Source organism: Somniosus microcephalus, unplaced genomic scaffold, assembly GCF_052327205.1.
Source record: "Somniosus microcephalus isolate GS21.2 unplaced genomic scaffold, FLI_Smic_1.0 unresolved_chr7, whole genome shotgun sequence".
Taxonomy (NCBI): Eukaryota; Metazoa; Chordata; class Chondrichthyes; order Squaliformes; family Somniosidae; genus Somniosus; species Somniosus microcephalus.
In genome coordinates, this window is record NW_028225185.1 from 15,658,102 (window position 1) to 15,676,571 (window position 18,470).

An 18,470-nucleotide genomic window follows, 5' to 3' on the forward strand; every position below is an offset into this window, starting at 1 on the left:
GAATTCCACAGGTTCACCACTCTCTGGGTGAAGAAATTCCTCCTCATCTCAGTCCTAAATGGCTTACCCCTTATCCTTAGACTGTGACCCCTGGTTCTGGACTCCCCCGCCATCGGGAACATCCTTCCTGCATCTAGTCTGTCTAGTCCTGTTAGAATTTTATAAGTTTCAATGAGATCCCCTCTCATTCTTCTAAACTCCAGCGAATATAAGCCCAATCGACCCAATCTCTCCTCATACGTCATTCCTGCCATCCCAGGTATCAGTCTGGTGAATCTTCGCTGCATTCTCTCCATGGCAAGAACATCCTTCCTCAGATAAGGCGACCAAAACTGCACACAATACTCAAGGTGTGGTCTCACCAAGGCCCTGTACAACTGCAGCAAGACATCCTTGCTCCTGTACTCGAACCCTCTCGCTACGAAGGCCAACATTCCATTTTCCTTCTTAACCGCCTGCTGCAACTGCATGCTTACCTTCAGCGACTGGTGCACAAGGACACCCAGGTCTCGTTGCACTTCCCCTTTTCCCAATCTATTGCCGTTCAGATAATCTGTCTTCACGTCCATGCCTCTGGATTACATTAACATAACCAGCTTCTTCTTAGGCAGTCCCTCGGAACCGAGGATGACTTGCTTCCACATTAAAAATGAGTTCTCAGGTGACTGATGAGTCCAATGCGGGACCTGCAGTCTCTGTCACAGGTGGGGCAGACGGTGGTTGAAGGGGCGGGTGGGTGGGGTGCTTGGGTTGACGTGCGCTACTTGCGCTTGGCTTCCGCTTGCTCCCGGCGAAGAGACTCGAGGCGTTCGGTGCCTTCCCGGATGCTTCTCCTCCACTTTGTGCGGTCTTGGGCCAGGGATTCCCAGGTGTCGGTGGGGATGTTGCACTTTTTCAAGGAGGCTTTGAGGGTGTCCTTGAAGCGTTTCCTCTGCCCACCTGGGGCTCTCTTGCCGTGCCGGAGCTCCGAGTAGAGCGCTTGTTTTGGGAGTCTCGTATCGGGCATGCGGACGATGTGGCCCGTCCATCGGAGCTGATCGAGCGTGGTCAAAGCTTCGATGCTGGGGATGTTGGCCTGAGCGAGAACACTGATGTTGTTGCTAACATAACCACTATGGTACTGTCACCTGGTTGAGTTTAACATTTGATGCATCTTTTAATGCCTTTGTTACTACAGGGTTATAGCCTATGAAACCCAGGCAGAGGGGACCTGCGGGAAGGAGGGAGGAGGACAGTAGGAGTATGTGTGTGTGTTAGGCCGATGTAGCAGAGCCTGGTCTCCAATCGTCTTGGATCCCCTTGCCATTGAGCCAAGGCCTTGCTCTGTCAAGCCCCGTGTGGTACGCACAGGCATCTTCCACCCTTTAAAATGGAGTTCGGAACCTGGAACGTCAGGACCCTCATGGACAACCCCAACAGTGACAGAGACTGTCGGTCCCACATTGGACTCATCAGTCACCTGAGAACTCATTTTTAGTGTGGAAGCAAGTCATCCTCGGTTCCGAGGGACTGCCTAAGAGGAAGATGGTACTGTACCCCTTTTAGGACTGAGATGAGGAGGAATTTCCTCATTCAGAGGGTTGTGAATCTTTGGAATTCTCTGTGGCCTACTCCTGCTCCTAATTCTTGTGTTCTCCCTGAAGCAGTAATCATCCCACGTTTCATGTACGCGGCTCCCTGATAGTAGAGGGCAGTTAATCACCTTGAATTGGTTTCCCTCCTGTCGCTCGTACTGTGGCTGACCCATTTCCTGCTGCAGTCCGTTTGCTCACAGTGACTGCAGGCAGATTGCCAGCCAGTTGCCGCCTGATACCTGACCTGTTCAGTCAGCTTTCATCTATTTCTAGAATCTTTTCATCTGTTGTCGTCTGTTCATCGGATTTTTTCAGGCAACCTCATGGCGTCCATCCCTGTCTCTCTGCTGAGGAATGAATGCCGTCTGTGGGCGCACCAACAGCAAATTGCATTTATACAGCACTTTTAACATAGTAAAACATCCCAAAGTGCCTCACAGGAGCCGACGTAAGACACTTGGTCTAAGCGTTAAACAAAGCTTTAATCAACTGTTTTACAACATGGAGGTCTGGTTGTGTCCTTCACTAGTTCCTGTTAAGAATGTCCTGCGCAAGCTGGGCCCGTGCCCGAGTATTTATACTCTCCCTGGACAGCGCCACCCGCAGGCCGCTCAGTATTATTTCATGAGCCTTTCTTTCATGAACGACTGATTCATGTCGGGAGCGATTATCAGACAAAACACCGAGCCACATAAGGAGATATTAGGACAGGCGACCAAAAGCTGGGTCAAAGAGGTCGGTTTTAAGGAGCGCCTTAAAGGAGGAGAGAGAGGCGGAGAGGGTTAGGGAGCTCGGGGCCCAGGCGGCTGAAGGCACGGCCGCCGATGGTGGAGCGATGGAAATCGGGGGATGCGCAAGAGGCCGGAATTGGAGGAGCACAGAGATCTCGGAGGGTTGTGGGGCTGGGGGAGGTCACGGAGATAGGGAGGGGGGGCGGTGGCGAGGGCCATGGATTTGAAAACAAGGATGAGAATTTTAAAATCTAGGCGTTGTCAGACCAGGAGCCAGTGTTGGTCAGAAAGCACAGGGGGTGAGACAGTTAACAAAAACAATAACCCTTGTGCTGCTATGTCTCCAACAACGAGAGTTGTTCATATGCTGCAGGATCGCTGCCAACAGATGCAACCGATTAGCGTAGCGGGAGCAATAATATGTCCGAATAATCTTCCCTGGTTTTCTGGGTCAGTCAGTACCTCATCAAAGCGTATCAGTTACAAAGGATTCAGATCAGATGTAACATCTTTTGTGGAATCTTCTTTGCTGAGTGAGTGCTGATGTTATTGAGACCAGACTCTCGGCGTCGAGTGAATTGAGTCCGGCCGTGTGGGAAACTGAATTAACGTCAGTTAATTGTTCCACTTCAGCTCTGTCCATTGATCTTCTCCAGCACTATTAGGGCCCGGAACTCCTCCCAGCAGATCTCCCTGGACAATACCAGCACTATATTTGTCCAAAGTGTCTTAATACTTCCGTTGTACTGGGTGAGGAGAGAGAGAGATTGTCATATTTTGCTTTTGTCTCAATGCTGTTGCGCAAACAATGTGACTAGGCAAGAACCGAAAATGCTGGGAACACTCAGCAGGTCGGGCAGCATCTGTGGATTAACGTTTCAGGCCGATGACCTTTCCTCAGAAATGCGACACACTGATTCCGTGCAATTCATGGCAGCGTGCCGTGCGCGCAAGCAGACGAGCAAATGATTACCCCGTTTATTCGCCATGAAGACACCGGCTCAGAAATTCATCTCATAGAAACATAGACGATAGGAGCAGGAGTAGGCCATTCGGCCCCTCGAGCCTGCTCCGCCATTCAATGAGATCAGGGCTGATCATCCAAATTCAGTACCCTGTCCCTGCTTTCTCCCCATATCCCTTGATCCCTTTAGCCCTAAGAAATATATCTAACTCCTTCCTGAATATATTTAATGAATTGGCCTCAACTGCCTTCTGTGGTAGAGAATTCCACAGGTTCACCACTCTCTGGGTGAAGAAATTCCTCCTCATCTCTGTCCTAAATGGCTTACCCCTTATCCTTAGACTGTGACCCCTGGTTCTGGACTCCCCAGCCATCGGGAACATCCTTCCTGCATCTAGTCTGTCTAGTCCTGTTTAGAATTTTATAAGTTTCAATGAGATCCCCTCTCATTCTTCTAAACTCCAGTGAATATAAGCCTAATCGACCCAATGTCTCCTCATACGTCATTCCTGCCATCCCAGGTATCAGTCTGGTGAATCTTCGCTGCACTCCCTCCATGGCAAGAACATCCTTCCTCAGATAAGGCGACCAAAACTGCACACAATACTCAAGGTGCGGTCTCACCAAGGCCCTGTACAACTGCAGCAAGACATCCTTGCTCCTGTACTCGAATCCTCTCGCTATGAAGGCCAACATACCATTTGTCTTCTTAACCGCCTGCTGCACCTGCATGCTTACCTTCAGCGACTGGTGCACAAGGACACCCAGGTCTCGTTGCACTTCCCCTTCTCCCAATCTATTGCCATTTAGATAATAATCTGCCTTCCTGTTTTTGCCACCAAAGTGGACAACCTTGCATTTATCCACATTGGGCAGACCCAACCTGCCCAAATCATACTGGAGTTTCTCGGCATCCTCCTCACAGCACACACGCCCACCCAGCTTTGTGTCATCTGCAAACTTGGAGATATTACATCTAGTTCCCTCGTCTAGATCATTAATATATATTGGCGGCGTAAATCGGGCGGTATTGGACCGCCCGCCCGTTACGCGCAACACCTCGGGCGCTGGGTTTAACGAGTGGCCGTTCCGATACCGCCCGATCTGCGGCGCCGCCGCCCGAGCCAGCTTTCTCAGCCGCGATCTCTTGAAAGCAGTCAGGAAAAGAGCCTTGCCTCCAGTTTTGATCCCGCTCCACGGCAGCACCCCCCCCACCCCCCCCCGGTACCACTCGAAGTGGCGATTCTTCACGCGTCCCGATTGCGAACGGCGGCGAGCTATCGCCTGTGGTGGGTGTCGTAAGAATTAGGAGCAGCAACAGACCATTCGGCCCCTCGAACCTGCTCCGCGGTTCAATCAGATCGTGGCTGATCTTCGACCTCAACTCCACTTTCTCGCCCTCATCTCTCGATTCCCTTAGAGTCCGAAAATCTATCGATTGCCGTCTTGAATATTTTTTTCCCGTTTTTTATGTGATGTGGGCGTCGCTGGCAAAGCCAGCATTTATTGCCCATCCCTAATTGCCCTTGAGAAGGTGGTGGTGAGCCGCCGCCTTGAACCGCTGCAGTCCGTGTGGTGAAGGTGCTCCCACAGTGCTGTTAGGGAGGGAGTTCCAGGATTTTGACCCAGCGACGATGAAGGAACGGCCGATATATTTCCAAGTCAGGATGGTGTGTGTGACTTGGAGGGGAACTTGGAGGTGGTGGTGTTCCCATGCACCTGCTGCCCTTGTCCTTCTAGGTGGAAGAGGTCGCGGGTTCGGGAGGTGTACTCAACAACTGAGCCTCCACAGCCCTCTGGAGTCGTGTCTGATCCTGCAGCCACTCGCGCACATTCGGGCAGGTATTCCGAATAATAGCGAATGAAAGGCCCCCGGCTTTTTCTCTCTTTATCCCGTCTCCTTGCCCTGCCCGCCCCCCCCATCCTCCTCCACCCCAACCCACCACAAACCTTTTGAGTTGAGGTGACCCCACCTTCTGATCTCTTTCTATTGCAGCGATTGGATAGTGGAGCGGATCGCTGCTCATTGTGCTTGCTCCCCCAGCTCCACTGAAGATGTTCGCCTCAGTACCTGAAGCTGGTTCGTCTGCTTGGCTGTAAAACGGCTGAATTCTAGCCCTATTGAGACCATTTGCAGTGAGATCACCTAACTCTGCACAGGCTGCTTAACGAAGGTGGGACCTCTGCTGTCTCTACGCCTCAGTTCCATACCAGCCTTCGGTCGCCAGACTGTTGTAGTGTCGGTCGTGGCTCAGTGGGCGGCACTTTCACCTCTGAGTCAGAAGGTTGTGGGTTCGATTCCCGCTCCAGAGACTTGAGCACAAAAACCCAGGCCGACACTCCCAGTGCAGTACTGAGGGAGCGCCGCACTGTTGGAGGGGCGGTACTGAGGGAGCGCCGCACTGTCGGAGGGGCAGTACTGAGGGAGCGCCGCACTGTTGGAGGGGCGGTACTGAGGGAGCGCCGCACTGTCGGAGGGGCAGTACTGAGGGAGTGCCGCACTGTCGGAGGGGCGGTACTGAGGGAGCGCCGCACTGTCGGAGGGGCAGTACTGAGGGAGTGTCGGAGGGGCGGTACTGAGGGAGCGCCGCACTGTCGGAGGGGCAGTACTGAGGGAGTGTCGGAGGGGCGGTACTGAGGAAGGGCCACACTGTCGGAGGGGCGGTACTGAGGGAGTGTCGGAGGGGCGGTACTGAGGGAGCGCCGCACTGTCGGAGGGGCAGTACTGAGGGAGCGCCGCACTGTCGGGGTGCAGTACTGAGGGAGCGCCGCACTGTCGGGGTGCAGTACTGAGGGAGCACCGCACTGTCGGAGGGGCGGTACTGAGGGAGCGCCGCACTGTCGGAGGGGCAGTACTTAGGGAGCACCGCACTGTCGGAGGGGCGGTACTGAGGGAGGGGCGGCACTGAGGGAGCGCCGCACTGTCGGGGTGCAGTACTGAGGGAGCACCGCACTGTCGGAGGAACGGCACTGAGGGAGCGCCGCACTGTCGGAGGGGCGGTACTGAGGGAGCGCCGCACTGTCGGAGGGGCGGTACTGAGGGAGCGCCGCACTGTCGGAGGGGCGGCACTGAGGGAGCGCCGCACTGAGGGAGCGCCGCACTGTCGGAGGGGCAGTACTGAGGGAGCGCCGCACTGTCGGAGGGGCGGTACTGAGGGAGCGCCGCACTGTCGGAGGGGCAGTACTGAGGGAGCGCCGCACTGTCGGGGGGGCAGTACTGAGGGAGCGCCGCACTGTCAGAGGGGCAGTACTGAGGGAGCGCCGCACTGTCGGAGGGGCAGTACTGAGGGAGCGCCGCACTGTCGGGGGGGCAGTACTGAGGGAGCGCCGCACTGTCAGAGGGGCAGTACTGAGGGAGCGCCGCACTGTCGGAGGGGCGGTACTGAGGGAGCGCCGCACTGTCGGAGGGGCAGTACTGAGGGAGCGCCGCACTGTCGGAGGTGCCGTCTTTCAGATGAGACGTTAAACCGAGGTCCCGTCTGCTCTCAGGTGGACGTAAAAGATCCCACGGCCACTATTGGAAGAAGAGCAGGGGGAGTTCTCCCCGGTGTCCTGGGGCCAATATTTATCCCTCAACCAACATCACTAAAAACGGACGATCTGGTCATTATCACATTGCTGTTTGTGGGAGCTTGCTGTGCGCAAATTGGCTGCCGCTTTTCCTACATTATGACAGTGACCACACTTCGAAAAGTACTTCATTGATTGTAGAGCACTTTGGGGCATCCTGAGGTGGTGAAAGGCGCTATAGAAATGCAAGTCTTTGTTTCTTTCAAGCTCGCAAATCAGCACTTGCCCCTGACGAATCTTGCAGTAGTTTGAATGCAAAGGCCGTGCATCCTCAATTAAGCACAACACAGCTTGCTGTGCATTCCTCCTTTTGTGCCCGCTCTTGGAAAATAGCGGCCGACACAGATTGGCCCCCCCCTCAAGGTCGCCGTGCAGCATCTGTGTAAATCTGCCGCACCAGGCTAGGGTGTAAAGTGCGCAGACGAGCGGATCTTCAAGATAAATTAAGCTGGCGTGGCAGAATCCGAAATACAGGTTACAGATGCCCATGTGGGTCCTGCACTACTTTCGTGTGGTTCCCCTAAGCTGTTACGTTGTCTGTGTGTCGTTGGGGGGGGGGGTTGGAATTTGATAGGTTCAGGAAGCTGCAGTTCACCGTAGATCGACCTTGCAGTCAATAAATAGCACATTGATTTTTCTTCTCTATCTTGCAGATGCTCTGCAGTTGTTTTGCCCACACCACTGCTGCGCCATCTTAGATGTTTAACGCACATTTCTTGTTGGGTGTCTGCCTGGGTGTCCCTGAAATGGGCTTATACTGTACAATCAGCGAGGTACACTTGAAGTGCAGTCCCTGTTAAAAGTCTTTCAGCCATGGCTCGGCGGGGTAGCGCTCTCGCCTCTGCCTCGGAAGGTTGTGGGTTCAAGTCCCACTCCAGCGCAAAGTATAATGTGGGGAAATGTTGAGGTGGACCACTATGGTAGGAAGAGCAGAATATTTTTTTAAACGACAGTTTTAAATGTTGGCGTTCAGAGAGATTTAGGTGTCCTCGTACAAGAAACGCAGAGAGTTCACCTGTTTCCCCCTGGCTGGAGAGTCTAGAACTAGGGGTTCCGACGGGAAGTGCGCGGGACGCCATCTTGGTAAAGGCATGTTCAGCCATTCGTGAAAGAATCAAGAGCCCAGATTCAGTTTTGGTAAAAACGCCCGCCACTTCTTGCCGCCACAATGCAACTCCGCTTTAAGAGTCGGAGGCTGCCTTTACGTAGCGCTAGCCACACGTGATATCGGGGCCCCTGTTGATGCGCGCAGCCAGTGAACAGCGTGGGGAGCGCTGGCTGCACACCAAACCCATTTAACATGCTGCCTGCCGCACAATGAACGAGCGTGGCTTAATTGCGTGCCGCGATTCCCCTGCCTGTTTTCGGGGGGGTCAGCCACTTTAACCCCCAATGTGTTTAGGACTTTGAAATGATTCTATTCCCCCTCTCCACACCCAGTGTTCTCCACTCCTCTGCTGATGACGTATAGTGGGTACGATTCCAAGGGTTCTGGTCATATTTGGCCTTTCCTCGTGTCTTGAGTGGACTGAATTTCGACCGGCAATTGTGGGGCTTTTTTTTGGTTATCTGGGTATCTGACTTGCTTGGAAAACTGTGTACAGTTTTGGTCTCCTTATCTGAGGAAGGATATACTTGCCTTGGAGGCGGTGCAACGAAGGCTCACTAGATTGATTCCTGGGACGAGAGGGTTGTCCTATGAGGAGAGATTGAGTAGATTGGGCCGATACTCTCTGGAGTTTAGAAGAATGAGAGGTGATCTCATTGAAACGTATAAGATTCGGAGGGGGATTGACAGGGTAGATGCTGAGAGGCTGTTTCCCCCTGGCTGGAGTGTCTAGAACCAGGGGTCACAGTCTCAGGATAAGGGGTCGGCCATTTTGGACTGAGATGAGGAGGAATTTCTTCACTCAGAGGGCGGTGAATCTTTGGAATTCTCTACCCCAGTGGGCTGTGGAGGCTCAGTCATTGAGTATATTCAAGGCTGAGATTTTTGGACTCTCGGGGAATCAAGGGATATGGGGATCGGGCAGGAAAGTGGAGTTGAGGTCAAAGATCAGTCATGATCTTATTGAATGGTGGTGCAGGCTCGAGGGGCCGAATGGTCTTCTCCTGCTCCTAATTCTTATGTTCTTAATAAGTGCTTTAACTGCGTAATTATTAAACTTGATGCACGGAGATTATACCTGTACCTACCAACCGTTCCCATTCACAACCCCACTTGCTGAGTGGCAGCAGGTTTTCCTGGAAACTGCGGATTCTGGTTGGGGATAAACCCAGTGCTTCAAACGTACTCCCTCGGTGGACTCCACTGGTCCACATCGAAGGATGCTTTCTGCAGTTAGCATCCAGGAACCAGAAGGATCCTGACTTTGGATGGTTGCAGACACTCCGTTGTGCGATGTAAGATATCGGGAAGGTGCATGGCACTGTTGGTTAGTCAATACAGTTCAATCAATTGTGACGGGAGAAAAGAGAAAATATCTATTCAAGTCCCAAGGGCATTTTCACACCCGATGTAACAGATTTTGGCTGGGCCTCACACATTAACAACATCAACAGCTTGCATTTCTGTAGCATAGCAAAACGTCCCAAGGTGCTTCACAGGATAAATCATCAATAAAAACATTTTTGATACCGAGCGACACATAAGGAGATATTAGGACAGGTGCCCAAAACCTCGGTCAGAGAGGTCAGTTTTAAGGAGCGTCTTAAAGGAGGAGAGAGAGGCGGAGAGGTTTAGGGAGGGAATTCCAGAGCTCGGGGGCCCAGGCGGCTGAAGGCACGGCCGCCAATGGTGGAGCGATGGAAATCGGGGGATGCTCAATCATAATCAACTTTATTGTCATTGTTAGTGCACAAGTGCAGTACAACGGAATGTAGGCTTGCGGCTCCCGAGAGTGTACATTTAGATTAAGACATTTAAACATTCAACATACATTTGGCTTGTAATACATTAACATAAACATAACCATAATAAAGTGCATTGGCAGATGTGCAGGCTTTAGAGTTTATTTGTGGAGTTCAGTAGGATGACAGCCCTGGGAAAGAAGCTGTTCCTAAATCTGGTCGTTCGGGTGCGAATGCATCTGTAGCGTCTCCCAGATGGCAGGAGGGCGAACAGACTGTGGCTGGGGTGGGTAGGGTCTTTGATGATGGACCGTGACCTCCGTAGACAGCGTTTCTGGTATATGTGCTCTATGGTCGGTAGCCGGGTGCCGGTAATGCATTGGGCAGTTTTGACTACCCGCTGCAGGGCTTTCTGGTCATAGTAGCTACAGCTGCCATACCATACTGTGATACAGTGCGTCAGGATGCTCTCTATTGTGCAGCGGTAAAAGTTAGAGAGGATCAGGGGTGACAGGTTACATCCCTTCAGCCTCCTTAGGAAATATAGGCGCTGCTGGGCCTTCTTCACCAGAGAGGAGGTATTGAGGGACCAGGAGAGGTCCTGTGGACTCCGAGGAGGCCGGAATTGGAGGAGCGCAGAGATCTCGGAGGGTTGTGGGGCTGGAGGAGGTGACAGAGATAGGGAGGGGGAGCGAGGAGACCACGGAGGGATTTGAAGACGAGGATGAGAATTTTAAAATCGAGGCGTTGCCGGACCGGGAGCCGGTGTAGGTCAGCGAGTACAAGGGGGGGTGATGGGTGAACGGGACTGGGTGCGAGTTAGGACACGGGGGCAACAGACTTTGGGATGAGCTGAAGTTTACGGAGGGTGGAAAATGGGAGGCCGGCCAGGAGCGTGTGGGAATAGTCCTGTCTAGAGGGGGCAGAGCCACGGATGAGGATTTCAGCAGCAGATTTAAATGCCAGACTCGATGTTGAAAATTCCAGTGTGTTTAATGTGCGGTAGCTGGTGAGCGTAGCAGCCAGTATTTTACCTTGGGACACAGGTGGGGACAGATGCATCAGGCGGCGGGGGCGGGGGGGGGGGCTAGGGGGAGCTGCAAAGTGCCGTCACGAGATGAAAAAGGCAGGAAAGCTGGCGAAATGAAAATCCCATACAAGGTAATGCCTCTGCAACACTAGCCTCATTACAGGAAACTTTTTTTTATCCGGGACCGACGTGGTGCCGGTTCATCAAAAATTCCGGATAACCGAGCGCAATGGTAAAAGGTACAGAGAGCTGAGAGCTCCGTATAAAGCAACAAACCCTGTTGCCTAGCAACAGGTGCAGAACAATGGCCACAAGTTCCAAGCGTCTCTGTAGCTTAGCAACAGCTGCAGCCACACCCAACTGCACAGCAACAGATGGAGGAAGGCAAGTAATATGAAGTAAAACTTACCTGAACCTACTCCTGAATTTTGCCGGTTAACCGAGATTTCCGGTTATTTAGGTGCCGGTAAATCGAAAGTTTCCTGTATAAGAAACCTGTGTGGCATTTGGGAGAATTTAAGTGAATCACCTCCAACAATAGTGTCTGACGTAATAAAACTCACTACGCACTTGGTTCGAGTATAAAGCAAGGCTTTAATCAACTTGTTGCAAAACATGGAGGTCTAGTTATCTTTCACTAGTTCCTGTTTACAAAATGTCCTGGGCAAGCTGGGCCCACACCCGAGTATTTATACTCCTTGGACGGCGCCACCAGCTGGCCGTCCAGTGTTATTTCATGAGTCTTTCTTCATGCATCATGAGATTCATAACAGTGTCCCTATTGAAGGCGGACTTAGTTAGGCCAGGTGGTCGATTCATTCTTTGGCTGCAAGGAAATGATGGCAGATGACAGGCGCCAAGTGCAGATCAGGTGTTTCCCTGCCCGGAGGAAGGGAGGGGAGAATCCCCATCTGTCATCACCATTAGCTCAGTCCATATCCTAACGCTTCCCAGCTGCTCCCCACGGAGCCAGTCCGACAGCCGCACGAGACTCCGCGAAGCAATTCCAAGCGACCTTTCCAGTGGAGGGCAGCTCGTAGCTCTTCCGACATTGTGATTTTTGGCTCGGGCAGAGTGAGCTCCGCTCCGGAGGAAGCAAGGCGGGGTTCTCTGAGTCGCTTTCTCCTCCACCCTCGCTCCAGCCGCAAGTGTGATGCATCTTTGTTTTTTAAATCGGCATTCTTGGGGGGGTTCCTTGCGTTGCCGGCGAGGCTGGCATTTATCGCCCATCCCTCGTTGCCCTGAGAAGTTGGTGGTGGTGGAGTGGCTCGCTGTCCCACTTCACAGGGCAGTTAAGAGTCAAAGAAAGACTCGCATTTCTCCCGCGCCTTTCACGACCTCCGGACGTCCCGAAGCGCTTTACAGCCAATGAAATACTTTTTGAAGTGTAGTCATTGTTCTAACGTAGGAAACGCGGCTGCCAATTTGCGCACAGCAAGATCCCACAAACAGCATTGTGATAATGACCAGATCATCTGTTTTTTTAGTGATGTTGGTTGAGGGATAAATATTGGCTCCAGGACACGGGGAGAACTCCCCCCTGCTCTTCCAATAGTGGCCGTGGGATCTTTTACGTCCACCTCAGAGGGCAAGACGGGGCCTCGGTTTAACGTCTCATCCAAAAGATGGCACCTCCAACAATGCGGCGCTTCCTCAGTACTGTCCCTCCAACAGTGCGGCGCTCCCTCAGTACTGCCCCTCGGACAGTGCGGCGCTCCCTCAGTACCGCCCCTCCGACAGTGCGGCGCTCCCTCAGTACCGCCCCTCCGACAGTGCGGCGCTCCCTCAGTACCGCCCCTCCGACAGTGCGGCGCTCCCTCAGTACTGCCCCTCCGACAGTGCGGCGCTCCCTCAGTACTGCCCCTCCGACAGTGCGGCGCTCCCTCAGTACCGCCCCTCCCACAGTGCGGCGCTCCCTCAGTACTGCTCCTCCGACAGTGCTGCGCTCCCTCAGTACTGCCCCTCCCACAGTGCTGCACTCCCTCAGTACTGCTCCTCCGACAGTGCGGCGTTCCCTCAGTACCGCCCCTCCCACAGTGCGGCGCTCCCTCAGTACTGCCCCTCCGACAGTGCGGCGCTCCCTCAGTACTGCTCCTCCGACAGTGCGGCGTTCCCTCAGTACCGCCCCTCCGACAGTGCGGCGCTCCCTCAGTACTGCCCCTCCGACAGTGCGGCGCTCCCTCAGTACTGCCCCTCCGACAGTGCGGCGCTCCCTCAGTACCGCCCCTCCCACAGTGCGGCGCTCCCTCAGTACTGCTCCTCCGACAGTGCTGCGCTCCCTCAGTACTGCCCCTCCCACAGTGCTGCACTCCCTCAGTACTGCTCCTCCGACAGTGCGGCGTTCCCTCAGTACCGCCCCTCCAACAGTGCAATGAGATCATGGCTGATCTTCAACCTCAACTCCACTTTCCCGCCTGATCCCCATATCCCTGGATTCCCTTAGTGTCCAAAATATTTATCGATCTCAGCCTTGAATATACTCATCGACTGAACATCCACAGCCCTCTGGGGCAGAGAATTCCAAAGATTCACCGCCCTCTGAGTGAAGAAATTCCTCCTCATCTCAGTCCTAAATGGCCGACCCCTTATCCTGAGACTGTGACCCCTGGTTCTAGACTCTCCAGCCAGGGGGAAACAGCCTCTCAACATCTACCCTGTCAATCGCTCCAAGCATTTTATGCTTTTTGACGAGATCACCTCTCATTCTTCAAACTCCAGAGAATATAGGCCTATTCTAAATGGGATTGGTGAAGGGGCGGTGTCGGGGAGCTCACAGTTTTTTCCGCCATTGTCCGCCGTCCTTATTCTGCTTGTGAATTCCATGCTGTCGGGGCTTTCCATCAATCACCTTAAATGAGCAATCTCAGAACGTCATAGGTCTGGAAAGTAAAATATGTCTCACTCGTGCAGTAGAGGGAACGCTTCTTAACAAAGTACAGGCAATGTTAGCTCCAGTTAGCTGTGTTGTACCTGCCCTGGGAGTGATTGATGGGACAGTGTAGAGGGAGCTTTACTCTGTATCTAACCCGTGCTGTACCTGCCCTGGGAGTGTTTGATGGGACAGTGTAGAGGGAGCTTTACTCTGTATCTAACCCGTGCTGTACCTGCCCTGGGAGTGTTTGATGGGACAGTGTAGAGGGAGCTTTACTCTGTATCTAACCCGTGCTGTACCTGCCCTGGGAGTGCTATGCAGACGACCTGGTTCTGCTGTCACCAACTAAGGAGGGTCTACAGCAGAACCTGGATCTGCTGGAGTCGTTCTGCCAGACCTGGGCCCTGACAATAAATCCCCAAAAAACCAAAGTCCTTGTGTTCCAACAAAGATCCAGACATCAGGGACCCAAAATAAATTTCACACTAGGAACAACCAAAATTGAACAAACCACTAACTACACATACTTGGGCTTAAAAATCAGTTCTACGGGAAATTTTCATCTGGCTGTGAATGAACTGAAAGAGAAAGCAAGAAGGGCTTTCTATGCCATTAAAAAATCAATCCAAATAGAAATCCCAATTAGCATTTGGCTCAAAATTTTCAAATCAGTACTTGAACCAATTGCACTCTATGGCAGTGAAGTGTGGTGACCGCTAACACAACAAGAATTTGCAAAATGGGACAAACACCCAATTGAGATCCTACATGCAGAATTCTGTAAAAGTATCCTCCGGACTCAAAGGAAAACCGTAAACAATGCATGCAGGGCAGAACTAGGCCAATATCCATTAATAATCACTATCCAAAAAAGAGCCACCAAATTTTGGAAACACCTAGAAATGAGCAACCCCCAATGCTATCATTACGAAGCCCTGAAATGCCAAGAGAGGACCATAAAGAAGAATACCCTCAGTCAACTAGTCCTGGGACTCAGTGAAGTAACTACTAACAATAACCAGCCCCAGGACAGTGACAGCGTAACACAAAGAATTCGACCCAACACAATCGTCCCTAAGCAAAAGGAAAAATATCTGTCATATTGGGCAGAAACAACAAAAACCCAAAGCAAACTCAATTGCTACTTGGCCCTAAACAGACAATACAACATGGCTGATTACCTGACCATGGTAAAGGATAGCAAACTGAGAAAAACCTTGACAATGTACAGACTTAGTGAGCATAGCCTGGCGATCGAAAAAGGTAGACACAGGCAGACCCGGCTACCAAGAGAGGACAGGATATGCTCTCACTGCAGTCAGGGAGTGGTGGAGACAGAGATGCACTTCCTCACAGCTTGTAGAAAATATCAGGGCATAAGGGAGAATTTCTACCCAAAATTCACAAAAATATGCCCGGAATTCAGAAATTTGAATGACGACCAAAAACTCCCACACCTACTAGGGGAAGAGAAAAATTGTGTAACCTTAGCGGCACACTATGTTACAGCTTGCCATAAACAGAGGGACAACCACTAAATATAAGAAAAGAGTATATACAAATTATATGAATGTATATTTATACACTCAGGGATATATCTGTTTATACACTGTATGAATAGATCTGTATTTTTGTGTACAGCCATGAATGTCTTTCGATGCTTTGGCAACATAAGATGTACCTTGTCATCATGGCAATAAAGCGATTTGAATTGAATTGAATTGAATTGATTGATGGGACAGTGTAGAGGGAGCTTTACTCTGTATCTAACCCGTGCTGTACCTGCCCTGGGAGTGTTTGATGGGACAGTGTAGAGGGAGCTTTACTCTGTATCTAACCCGTGCTGTACCTGCCCTGAGAGTGTTTGATGGGGACAGTGTAGAGGGAGCTTTACTCTCTAACCCGTGCTGTACCTGCCCTGGGAGTGTTTGATGGGGACAGTGCAGAGGGAGCTTTACTCTGTATCTACCCCGTGCTGTACCTGCCCTGGGAGTGTTTGATGGGACAGTGTAGAGGGAGCTTTACTCTGTATCTAACCCGTGCTGTACCTGCCCTGGGAGTGTTTGATGGGACAGTGCAGAGGGAGCTTTACTCTGTATCTAACCCGTGCTGTACCTGCCCTGGGAGTGTTTGATGGGACAGTGTAGAGGGAGCTTTACTCTGTATCTAACCCGTGCTGCACCTGCCCTGGGAGTGTTTGATGGGACAGTGTAGAGGGAGCTTTACTCTGTATCTAACCCGTGCTGTACCTGCCCTGGGAGTGTTTGATGGGACAGTGTAGAGGGAGCTTTACTCTGTATCTAATCCGTGCTGTACCTGCCCTGGGAGTGTTTGATGGGACAGTGTAGAGGGAGCTTTACTCTGTATCTAACCCGTGCTGTACCTGCCCTGGGAGTGTTTGTTGGGACAGTGTAGAGGGAGCTTTACTCTGTATGTAACCCGTGCTGTACCTGCCCTGGGAGTGTTTGTTGGGACAGTGTAGAGGGAGCTTTACTCTGTATCTAACCCGTGCTGTACCTGCCCTGGAGAGCATTTGCTGGGAGCACACACATCCCTCATCTTGATGAGCAAAAAGATTTCTTAATGTACAAAAGAAATGTTCAGCGGAAAGAAAAAAAAAATCAACTGTAAATTCGTTTAATCATTGCCGGTCAGGCTCGCTCTGTGTGTTACGACAGCTGAGAGTCAGTGCAGAGAGTAGATTGTTGTACTTACGGTACATGAGTCAGCAAGACCTTGTTGATTGAGCAGCAGCCTAGCACCCCAGAGACCATTAGTCATTGAGAGCCATCTAACGCTGCAGGAATAATTTATTACTACGCGCACGGGTTAAAAAGCCCACTCGGCCTGAGTCCATTCATAAAATTTGCAGGAGCTCCGGCGACGTAGACAGGCTCTCATTATTTTCTCCTCCTCTCCCCAACCCTCCTCCCCCTCCGTCCCCTTTCAGTTGAAGCTCGCAGCCACAGTGCAGCAGTTGCTGTAAGGCGGTGGCACCGGAAGAAAGGCGGTCCACGGGCTCAGTAAATGCATCGCCGTCTCCTCGCTGCGCCGTTCTTTCCAAAAAAGCACCGGGTGGCTTCTTGCCGGACCTGCTGAAATCTTGGACCTTGTGGTTTTGACACTCTCTCTCTCTCTCTCCTGGGCGTGCCGGTGTATCACAGAGGAGACGACGCTTGACATCAGGCCGGGGAGTTCCGGGGACCGCCGCCACTCCTGGCTCGGGTGCGCTGCATGTTTGGCGGGTGCCCCGGACTTGACGTCCACGTTTCCAAGCAGCCTTTCATCCAGCACCGTCGGCGAGGAGCCCCTGGCGGCGTGCGAGGCTGTCCCTAATCCCGAGACAACGTTGCCCAGGCATCCTTCTTGCCTGCAAGCCTCTGCTTAGCGGGATACGCATGCTGCTTGTCTATTAGGGCACTGTGTGTGTGTGTGTGTGTGTGTGTGTGTGTGGCTTGCTTCCCTCCTGATGAACCAGAGTGACTGCAAGCAGTGGGGCTGATTTAATTCAGTCACAGAATCAAAGCATTACGAGAAGGCAGAGGACACAGGAATTCTGTTTAAATCTATAGAGGAATTGCATTCGAAAGAGCCCCTTCCTTGAAAGCTGTGTGTTAATGAAATAAGTGCATTGACTGTCTTCAAAAGATACCATTACCGATTGCCTGCGCGACGTACTTAAGATCCCTCCACCTGTATTTACAGAACAGGCCCCCATCGCTTGAGTTTTATCCCTTTTGGGGCAGCGCTGTCATGTTGCTCGTGTGGTCGAAATTCTACTCCTGATTGAGACGTTCGGAGCCATTGGGCATCAAGGAAGGGAGGGGGCGAAACAGATCTACAGGCCATGTGTTGAGGGGGCTATGAAAGAACACATCTGTTCTCGCCTAAGCAAGCACTGTGCAGGGTTTCCTCAAACATGGATATGCTTCAGAAAAGCAAGTACAGCCATTTCCGCAACGACTCCACGAGCTCCTTGGACGAGCCGGCGCCATGTGCCCCCGTGGAGATCATGGCCGCCCCGTCGCTCTCCGCCTCCGCCTCCTCGCTGGCCCCCATGCTGCCCGTCGGCGACCTCTCTTCCGAACCCGAGGACAGCCCCACCACCCTCTGCTCCTTCTTCCCCCGCATGGCCAACCTCAAGCTCGCCAACCCGGCCAGCCTGCTCAACCTGAAAGGCTTTTCCGGCGGAGCGAAGGAGGCCCCGGGCGCAAGTGGCGGCGGTGTGGACGAGCCCGACTCTAGACCTCTGCCTCTTTTGTCTCGCCCCATGCAGGACATGAACAAGCTGAGCTGCGGGGGGAAGAAGACGCGCGTGGAAGGCGGGCAGCTCGGCGGCGACGAGTGGACGCGCCACGGCAGCTTCGTGAACAAGCCGACGCGCGGCTGGCTGCACCCGGACGAGAAGGTGATGGGACCGGGGGTGCCGTACCTCGTGCGGGTAAGTGCCTCGATCCGGCTCGACAGCCGTTGTTTCAGTGCTTTTGGACTGCGTCCTTTCAATGGCTGATCCCCGTGTCCGTTATCGAAGCCGACAACAGGCATGCACTTCGCCCAGTCGTTCCCTTTCACTAAACACTGGCGAGCCTGTGGGAGCTGAATCCATGCCTAAGTAAGCACCCACTCTAAACAAACATTCCTACTGACTGCTGCGCACTGTATTGCAGAACAGTTACCATCCTGTCTCTCTCCCTCTCTCTCTTTTCCTGTGTCTCTCTGTCACTCTCTCTGTCTATGTCTCTGAGTCTCCCTCGCCCTCTCTGTGTGTGTCTCTCTGTCTCACGCTCTCTCTCTCTCGCTCTGCCTCTCTCTCTGTTTCTCCCTCTGTCTGTCTGTGTCTCTCTCTCTCTCTGTGTCTCTGTTTCTCTAAGCTCACTTG

General features: G+C 52.5%; 1 protein-coding gene across 4 annotated transcripts in view; it reads left to right on the forward strand.

The window, feature by feature from the left end:
- LOC147086575 (SHC-transforming protein 1-like) overlaps positions 1–18,470 on the forward strand; it is a 172,731-nt gene that overhangs the window by 43,073 nt on the left and 111,188 nt on the right. For 3 of the 4 annotated variants that reach the window (XM_085978714.1, XM_085978717.1, XM_085978715.1), the window contains exon 2: positions 17,868–18,032. In XM_085978714.1, coding sequence (XP_085834840.1) covers positions 17,868–18,032 — 165 coding nt within the window. Of the gene's footprint in view, positions 1–15,865; positions 18,033–18,470 lie in introns of those variants that run through there. The other variant, XM_085978713.1, reaches the window with a different exon arrangement.